Source organism: Colletotrichum gloeosporioides, assembly GCF_011800055.1.
Source record: "Colletotrichum gloeosporioides strain Lc1 chromosome Unknown consensus_35, whole genome shotgun sequence".
Taxonomy (NCBI): Eukaryota; Fungi; Ascomycota; class Sordariomycetes; order Glomerellales; family Glomerellaceae; genus Colletotrichum; species Colletotrichum gloeosporioides.
In genome coordinates this window covers 245,437-254,839 of record NW_025544680.1, presented here as the reverse complement: position 1 = coordinate 254,839, position 9,403 = coordinate 245,437, and the positions used below count along the sequence as shown (strand labels likewise).

The window sequence follows — 9,403 nt, the reverse complement described above, 5'->3', positions numbered from 1 at the left end:
TGATGGGTGGGGGGAGAGGAGTCGTGAATCCAGTCTCAGGTTGCAAGTCCGTCGAGGAAAGGAGTTCTATAAGTTTGGAATGCAGCCGCCGCCGTGAAAGGCGAGACCGTCGCTTCTTTGGTTGGAGAATGTGAAGTAGTTGATTTCGTGATTAAGTAGAGAGAAGTCGAGGTTGGCCACCTTTCCAGTTCGAAAATTCCCAAAACGCCGTAGTTCTATCCCTTCTATATCCCAGGTCGTCAAGTCATGCCACTTTGCCGAAAGCCGTTTCCGTTACATCCGGTCCATGAGATCTCCGCCAGCAACACTGCCGGTGGTGGAACTCCTGCCGCTCTGGAATCCATCGTTACCGTCGAGGAGTTGGTGAACGCCGATCTTGGGAACAGGCAGTTTCCTCACAGCGTCGGGCCGGCTGATGATGTCCGCCAGGGAAGCGCCGGTGGGGCGAGGGGTGCCGGCGCTAGTAGGCGCAGGGGCAGGAGGGAGGTAAGGAGCCTCCAAGTGAGGCTCGAGAGGAGCCAGAGCCGGGGGAGCAGCATGCTGGAGGGAGAGGTTGCGCAGAGAAGGCAGCTCGTAGCCCATGGGTCGAAGTCTCGGAGAGTGAGCAGGAGTGGCGATGGGAGTGTGGTCTGGAGTGGGAGACAAAGAGTCGTGAGAGAAGGTAGGAGAGGAGGGAGCCGTGGAGTTGGGAGAGTTGGGGCGGGATCGCTTTGCGTGACGAGAGCCAGAGTAATGGTCGTCGTTGTGCTCGTCGTTGGAGTGAGATCTCGACATGTGGTAAGCAGAGAGAGAAGGGAGATGGCCTCGCGAGTTGTGGAGGCTGTGAGAGTAGTAGGGGTGGTGTCTGGCGGCAGGGCCGTGGAAAGGAGGCGCGGTGAGAGTCTCGCGCTCGACCTGGTTGGCGGCCTTGGCCAGGATGGAGATGTCCATGTTGTTGCCCTGAGGTTGACGGTTGAAGGGGCTGCCCAGGTGGGTAGGCAGGACATACTGAGTAGAGTAGGAATGAGGAGGAGAGACATTGGGCGAAGAGAGGCTCGAGGTGGGCGCAGATCTGATCGTCTTGGGAGCCGGGGGAGGAGCCATCATTCCATCCTGAGGCATGTGTGACTGAGGACCTGAGTTGTACTGGTTCTTGCCTCTCCTAGAGTTGGGGTTGCTGTGTATCCTTGAGTGACGAGTGAGTTCGTCAGAGCGGGAGAACTTCTTGCTGCAGCCAGGGTACTGGCAAGCATGAGGCTTCTCGCCAGTGTGAGTGCGGATGTGTCTCGTCTGGTGCTCGAGGCGGTGGAAGGCCTTGTCGCACAAGGGGCACTTGTAGGGACGAGGCAGCTCGTTAGGGTTCTCTGCGGTCTGGCCGGGGAGAGGACCCTTTGGCTTCAGCTCGTTGAGCTGGCCGAGACGAGTCGTTTCCATGGCGTCGCCCGAAATCATGTTGTCGTTCTTGTCGGGATTGAGTAAATTTGAAAAGTTGAAAGGAGACGGTTGTGTCTGTTGCATGTGATCGCCCATTGGCCCAGATATGCAATGCTGGGCTTGGGAACTATTCGACCTTTTCTCTCTGTTCTTCCTTCCGGTAATCGACTTTGGCTATGCAGAACCAAGTCGACGTTGCAAGGAGTCGTTTCTGATTTGGTGAATGTTGAGTGGTTGTGTGAAGAGTGGGTTGCGCAGAGGGTCGAGTGCGTGGTGGGTGAGGTGGGCGATATATAATAGTCGGGGCGAGTCGGAGTTGGGTGCGGAGGGTGTGGTGTGGCGTATGTACCTTGTGGTTGTTGACGTTGGGAGCTTTGGCGTTTGGGGACAGTATGGGGTTGTCCTGGGGGCAGTTTGTCGTCGGTGACGGTTGACAGGAGGCGTAACGATTTGTTCCAAAAGAAGAAACAGAGGCAGAGGGAGGGAGGAAAGGACGGGGCGGTAGTTTTAAATGGAAGAGAATGTGAGAAAGAGCGTAGGTACAGACAGGATTGACAAGAGGTGGGATAAGGAAGAAAAAAAGAGGACGGGGGTGGGAGGGTGTGGATGTGTGGACGGTGTGGAAGGGGAAGAATGGTAAGGTACTTGCGGCAGGTACTGCGGTAGACAAGCAGCGGCAGGTGGNGGGGGGGGGGGATGGGAAGAGGGCAGGGAAGAGAAGGGAAGGGGAAAAGGAAGGGCCAGGGAAGGGGGGTGGACGGTTTCTCCTTCTCTGGACGACTGGGTGCTGGGGTGCTGGGGTGCTGGGTAGCCGGTACAGTAGGTAGGTAGGCAAGGAAGGCAGGAGGCACCTCAGGTACGAATGTTGGGTGCTGGTGCTGGTGTGCTGGTGTCGAGTGCTTGTGCTGAAGGGAAGTGAAGGTGCTGAGTGCTGGCTTGTGCTTTCCGCGCCATGCTCGCCCTGCCCCCAGCTTCGTCCTTTTTTTTTTTTTTTTTCCTTCCCTCCCCTTCCCGGTTGTGGTGCTTCTGGGGCCTTCTGGGGCACTTCTGACGCTCCCCCCCAAGCTGGTTACCTAAGGCCGTCGTCGTCGTGGGACGGGAATACTCGCGAAAGGTACATGGGGAGTGGAGAGTACTCGGAGAGACTGTGACGGTGCGGGTGCGAATGCGGGACCCCCATGGATGCTCCCCCATGGCCCATTTCCAGCGTCAAACCCGCCATACGGAGTACCTTGCCTTGCCTTACCATCCATATCTTTTTCTTCCTCGTCAGCACCAGCACAGCACAGCACAGCACAGCACAGCACCAGCAGGCACAGCCGAACAGCCATCACAGGCCGAGCAGGCAATCAGACCAGACAGATAGCAGACAGATACTCCAGCCGCCAGAGACAAGACCAGGGCTGAGACTGGGGGCCACTGGGCAGACCAGAGACAGACATCCCGCGACCAGTGAGCAAGGCGGACGGCATCCTCTCCGTTTGGAGCAGCGGCAGACAAGTCACAGCAGCTGGGTAGGGATTGTTGTTTTAGGAGGGGCGGCAGCACCAGCCTGTGAGAGACCACTACGGAGAAACTGACTGACAGATAGGTAGACACTGACCTGACTGCTGCAACTGACTGACTGACTCTGGACACCTACACAAGAGACAGTGCAGCACCGCAGAGTCTTGCTGTAGCGGGTGAAGGGGAAAAGGAGGGGTGGGGTGTGCCACGGAGAAACGGGGGGGCGTGTGAATCCCGTCGACACTCTGGAGTTTACCTCCACTGGGGACCCCACCCTGTGCTCCCCACTCCCAGAAAGCCAAGGGGACGTGCTCTGCTACTCTCCCGGAGGGACACCACCCTCCATGTACGTATCTTTTTTTTTCCTTTCCTGACTTGGACAGCAGAGCCCAGCCAGGGCATCCGCTATCCCAGGTACGTACCGGGCTGATGCACCACGTAAGGCACCTCAGGCAGGGTAAGGTACCTGAGGCGCACCAGCGCACCACCAGCGAAAGCACCTCAATGCCGTACCGTAAGATACCGCCCTGCTTTTTTTTTTTTTTTTTTTTTTCCCCTCCTCTGCCGTCGTGATGTGCTAATCGTCCGTTTTTCTTGCTTGTGCTGCCTGTAACTCTTGTGCAACGGGATCCCTTCTTTGTCAGAGTGTGTCTCCTCCGTACTCGAACCCATACAGAATGCATCCATACCCAAGCCAGAGCAGCACCGCAGCGCGTCACCGATCGTATCATACCGTATCGTATCCTGCTCTGCCAATGTCCGAGTCACTCGTCTTGGGGGGCGGAAGGGGAATTGGAAGTCTCACCGAATTAACGGCGCAAACCCGCCCCGGCGAGACAAAAGGCGATGGAGGCATTACATGATGTGCTGGTCCAGACTCCAGAATACCGCCGTCCGAACCAGCAGTATCCATCCACCAGAGAGACAGAAAGAGGCCTGTGTGTATCCTCCGGTCTCCAGTCTCCGAGTCTTCTCCAGACGTCCACTATTACATTACACCTTGCACTACGGACACACAGTAACTACCTCACTACAATTCCCTTATTCCGCCCATCCCACACACATCTCCGTGCTCAGCGTCTAGTGTAGGGAGCTAGGGGGATCCTTATCCTTTTCATATTTTCTGTCCCCGTCCCGGCTTAATGAGAACGTGGAACACAACGGACAGAGAAGAAAATGAAAAGAGAAAAAAGCCTTCAGTAGGCTACTAGTCTGATGGACTCACTGGGTGGGAATGCCTGCCTCGCCTTAGCCTGTCGGTGGTCCATCCTCGGCCTCATTCGCAGTATTGCCTATCCACCCACAACGTATCCGTATCGTATCGCCGCCGCTATTCCCGCTTGACGATGCCTCTCTCACCATAGTCCCCATACTCAAATTTCCCTCTCGAGCCACATCTCGGTCTACTACCGACACGTGCCTCCCTCATGCTTGAGGCTCCAAGTAAGGATACATAATGCAGACAAGGCCTTGTGCAACGTGGGCACTCTATTCTGATAGGAACGAGGCTTTTTTCTTCTCGCCTCCACAGCTCACATCCCCATCCCGCTTTCCTTTCCCCAGGCTCGCCGAGATTAGCACCCCGCCAGCCTGGCCCTGACGGTATAAACTATCACGACCGGGACCCTGAAGCCTGACTCTGCGCGATTGTGCGGGCGGGCGCGGGGCGGTGAGGCGGGAGGTGGTGGCTTAGCCGCAACAACCCCGAACTTGTGCCACCGTCCGCCGCTCTGATTGGTGCGCCGAGCCATGGGGGAAGCTATTCAGGGAGCTTGAAAGTGAGCAGGACGCAAGACGGATAGCTATCGAAAAGAAACGAACAGAACCAGACAGTGCCAGACACCACTTGGGGGAATAGCACGAAAAAAAAGTTGGACCCCTCCGTCACGCAATGCCGCCGTCTGCTTGGTCTTGCCCATATGGCACAATTTAGTCCGGACCTCTCCTCATTTTTGTGATCGTCCAGATTTACCCCGTGGGAATGAGGGGCAGAACCTTGACCCGCGGGAGCCTGCATTTATTGACAAAAGGAAACCTGGGGGAGACATTGCCCGTTCTCCGTGGGGAACCCAATAAATCATGCTCCCATCTCATGAGCATCAGCTGAGGGCAAACGCTAGACAGGCAAGCAAGCAAGCATACGACAGCCTCTGTTCGTCTCTCTAGGATCGTCCATGCCAGTTGCCGCCCGCCCTCTCACCGGCAGGCCATGCCATGGCCATGACACTCCTGGATCGTACACGCGTGGATGGCTGGGCAAGGCGAAGCGCATATCGAACGAGCCCAGTAAGCTTGATTCTATGCCGTCCTCCATTGCCTCTGCCCAGCCGCGGGCCCCCTTGTACATCCTCGTCGGAGCATGCGGTTGGCTCCCAGGCGAGCAGAGGGCTATCTTTATGCCGGCCGTATCACAGCACACAGCACCCGTCGCGCGAGCTGATACGGCGCCGCGATCCGAAGTGCTCAGCTCACGATGAGATGAGGTCGGGACAGCAACCCCGCGGGGTGGGGGTTGCGACGGCCTGCACTCCTCCTCCACAGCCAACACGGCCGCCAAAGATATGTACCTTCTCCAACCAAACGGTATCAGCGTCCACCACCTTGAGCTGTCATGTTGCAGCCCAAGTTCAAGCCGACTTTGCGCCTGTATCTGTCTCCTTGCCTGCTGCTGCTCTCCCCCTCTGTCATTCCGAGGACCGAGCCAGGCAGTCGCTCGAACAGCTCATTTGAGGCCCAAGATTTTAGTCTGTCTTTTTCGACGCCGTGGAACACTATCCCGAGTCCACGTTCTGCATAGTACACTATTCGCAGTTCAACGCCACGTCCGGGGGCCCGCCGGTGGTGTGGGGGCCGCCGCTCTGTCAAATTACCTCTAGCCCCTCCTCCTTCGAGATAAGAGTTGGAGCGGTACCGGATCCCGACCACCACACAAATGTATGCCATGATTTTTTCCTCTTCTGTTCTGGGGGGCAACGAAGGAAAGACAGCCCGCAGGCGTATCCATCAACAGACACACCCAAGGCAATAAGACCCTTCACGCATACATAGTATCGTCGATCAACCAATTTCGCGCTTGCTTCACCGCAACATCAACCCACGTCCTTGTGGTCATCAGCACTTTCACGACACCCTCAACTTCTCAGACGACATATAGTCAGGGCGTAGTCTTCGAGACGACTCTCGTCATTGATACTCCGTCGTGTGTCTCGGTTATTCTCGCCAGCATCTCCACTGCGCGTTAAGCGCGAGAAAAAAAAAAAAAGCGAGACTTGTCGCAGATGAGTCAAATTTCCGCATCGTGACTTTTCTTCAGCGCTCGTCAGCGCGCGCCCAAACGACGTGATCCGCAATAGATAAGCCGTACAAGCCGCCTGGGCTGGTGGTCCCCTCGTGCTAAGAATTAGATTCCCACACCCCTCGCCCTGTGAGCGCGCCGCCGAGCATCGCCAAGCGGATACAGGGCTCTCGCATGCGCCTCCCTCTGTAATTCGGTGGCCCTCGGTAGTCCCTCGCCGAGGGCGAATGGAAGTCCTGATCCTCGGCTCGCTCCTCGGTCTGCAGCGGATGCAGAGGCACACAACACAGCAGCGGCCAGGTCTTCTGGCTGCGCTGCCCGTGCTTCTTGAACAACGTTGGAGCAAGCCACAATCCCTCGTGTCTCTGGTTTTTCTTTGTCGGGTCGAAAGATTCTGTGCCGATTGTGGTCTTCGTCTCACCCTCAAGAAAGGCGATATGTTGCCAATTGCCTACGCCAATAATGCTTTCGACTTTTGCAGGTCATGGGCGGATAATCGGGATCTTTTCCTCCTAAACCTTTTTGGCGAATCAAAGGGCGTAGACCCCAAAGCTCTTTTGACAGGGTGTGAGGCTTTTGGTCTGGCCCCTCACTTGCGACGATGAGCATGTCACCCCCAACGTCAAAAAGGGACAGCACGTGGGGGTATCGCATCCTCTACTCACCACTACACTGATGCCCGCATATCGCCATCAAGCGCTCCTCTTGCAATCCGTTGCCGTTGGCGTTGAGGCGGCGCCACCTTCCCCATGCCTCGTTGATTTCCCCAGCGGCAGGTCCGCAATCGTATATTATGCTCTCAGCTGTTCAGAAAGTCCATTATCCAACTTCCTCTTCCAGGCCCGACCTGCCTTCCAGGTTCAGTCGATCCCCCGAACTGCCAGATGCGCTAGGCTTCATTTGGGATATCCGGGGGAAGTCCCAACGACCCTGTCCCAAGACTTGGGGAAGTCAGATCTCTCATATCTGCTAGACTGCTTCCCGTACAACCGCGCAGCTTGACCTCTTTGGGGTGAAGTCTCCGGTAGAGCTCTGCCCTTTCTCTCGTGCGACAGCTACAACTTCCGCTGAGAATATGTCAATGCGGTTGGGTCTTCAACCGAGTCAGACTTTCTCGTAAAACGCTCAGGGCACGCGAAAACGGTGGTGATATGTAACAGCGTGATGAGGTGATTCGGCTGCTGGGAAACCTTTTGGTCTTCAGCCAAGAAGACATCGCTGTCCCTGCCTGATGGGTCGTAGCATCAACAGCCTAAATGAAATGCGCCCAGCAGAGATAAGAGCCACGAGAAAATCTTCAAGGTCGTCTCCCGCTACACACACCTCTGTCCCGCCCCCGGATTTCTCCACGCTTGGATATGGCTGGCCAGGACATCTGATTGCTGCGCTACCCGTCCTCCCGATAAAGCATCAGGTGAATTGCCGGCCACTTCCCGGTTGTCAACTCTTGGCCCAGTTTGCTGAGATACCGGATCATTAATTTTTCGAAGTACCCAACAAGGCCCTCGAGACGCGGCGTAATGATGAACCCAGGGTGCAAAGGTTGTGAATTGCCTGTTGGCGGGTGCCGACAAAGAGCAAAAGCCGCCCGATTTGTCGTTCTCAGTACGCGTGTCTGTACAGATACCTATCCGTCACACAGTAGCCGAAGAACAATTCTGCCTTCGGCTTTGGTTCAGACATTTGTGACTTTGTTCTATCAAGTGGTCCGATGGCGGCGGAATTGTGAAATGCGGAGAATCGTACGCTCACCGCATATAGTGGGATAGAGCGTACCACACAGTTGCCTCCAGGTACGCCCAAAGTTTCCGACGGATTTCGCGGGGCAGACGCGATGATCTTGCATAACGATTGCCTGTGTGCCGGGGGTTGAAAGACCGATGGCGTTTCCAGTACCGGCAACAATGGCAATAATGCATGGTTCCCGTCCAGTCACGCTTTGCTTGGTTGTCTTACTCAACGAAACTATTATTCGGCAGTGGCGCGGAGAGAACCCCGCTGACCTGTTTCCAGTCCTGCCTTGACCCCTCTGCCCCTGAAAAAAGCGTTCTTGTGATGTCTTCAGTCCCAAAACTTTGTCTTGGCCACATAGTGAGCCATGATGTTCTGGAATCTGGGGATTTGAGATTGAAGAATGCGCCGGCTCACAAGCGCCGAAGCAGCTAGCTCTTGTAGGACATCTCAATGCCATCAACGGGTGTATCATCGCTCAGTTCCTCGCGTTAACTGGGGGCTATCGCGACAGCTCTCGATTACGAAACTCGCCCGAGCATGAGTCAGTGCCTGGCTGGACAGGATAAGTACAGCGGAAATGAACCGAGCTCTTCAGTGACAGGATGGATCTGCCCAAGCTTCCCCAGACATGCCTCTCAATGGAGGTACCCCCGCAAACTTCTTCGGGAGACAGGGCGGCAGCTCATTGAGCTAAGGACGAGATGGACTGGGTTACGGCGGTATTCTGTTATCTGCCCTGGGTGAAGATTGACCCGAGTCTCCTTGCCGGGACACGCCTGTGTTTGAAACCAGCTTCCTGAAAAAGGCAGTGTATCTGGGGGCCTGGGAATGGACCGGGGATGGCGTTTTACGGGGGACGATACATACAGAGAATGTAGATAGGTTGTGGGGAGAGTCAAAGCCACGCCTCAGGGTGTAAAAGCCAACACGTGGTGTGTGTTTATGAGCCTGGGTCCCAGTTTTCTGAGGGAGGTTGAGATCCCGAGAATCCCCGACGAGCACAAGCAAACAAGCAAGCCAGCTCCTCTGAGCTTCCGCTTGGTCAGAGCTGGCGGCATGTGAGTGGCGCCGGTGAAATCTCTGGCTTGTCCTGGTCGACTCAGTGAGACGCAAACAGACGAATGAACGGCGTCAACTCGCATCCCTCAATGAGGCATCGCTCCGTCATTGGATTCGTGCCGTTGTTAAAGGCTTGAGTTTGGGAATGCAGGTACTGCGTGGTAGGCCCCCCTCGTTGCTATCACATGTGAAAAGATGAGGGGGAAAGGGGGTACCCCAGGGGGAAATCGGTCCCTTTTCCCCGAAGACAGAATTCGAGGAATGATGTCAGCGACAAAGTTTGGGGAACCGCAATCAGCTCTTGGGAAAACGGTAGCATTCTTGCACATGAAAATGGCAGAGGGAAATGCTGGGGAAGCGCGTACCTTGCATCTCACATGGATGCAGAAGCTAGAA

General features: G+C 55.8%; 1 protein-coding gene across 1 annotated transcript; it reads right to left on the bottom strand.

The window, feature by feature from the left end:
* Positions 1-273: 273 nt before the first annotated feature.
* On the bottom strand, positions 274-1,497 carry GCG54_00008059 (DNA-binding protein creA; the record flags this gene model as incomplete). Its single annotated transcript, XM_045408031.1, has 1 exon — positions 274-1,497. The coding sequence occupies one exon, from the start codon at positions 1,495-1,497 to the stop codon at positions 274-276; it is 1,224 nt and encodes a 407-aa protein (XP_045265703.1).
* Positions 1,498-9,403: the final 7,906 nt, after the last annotated feature.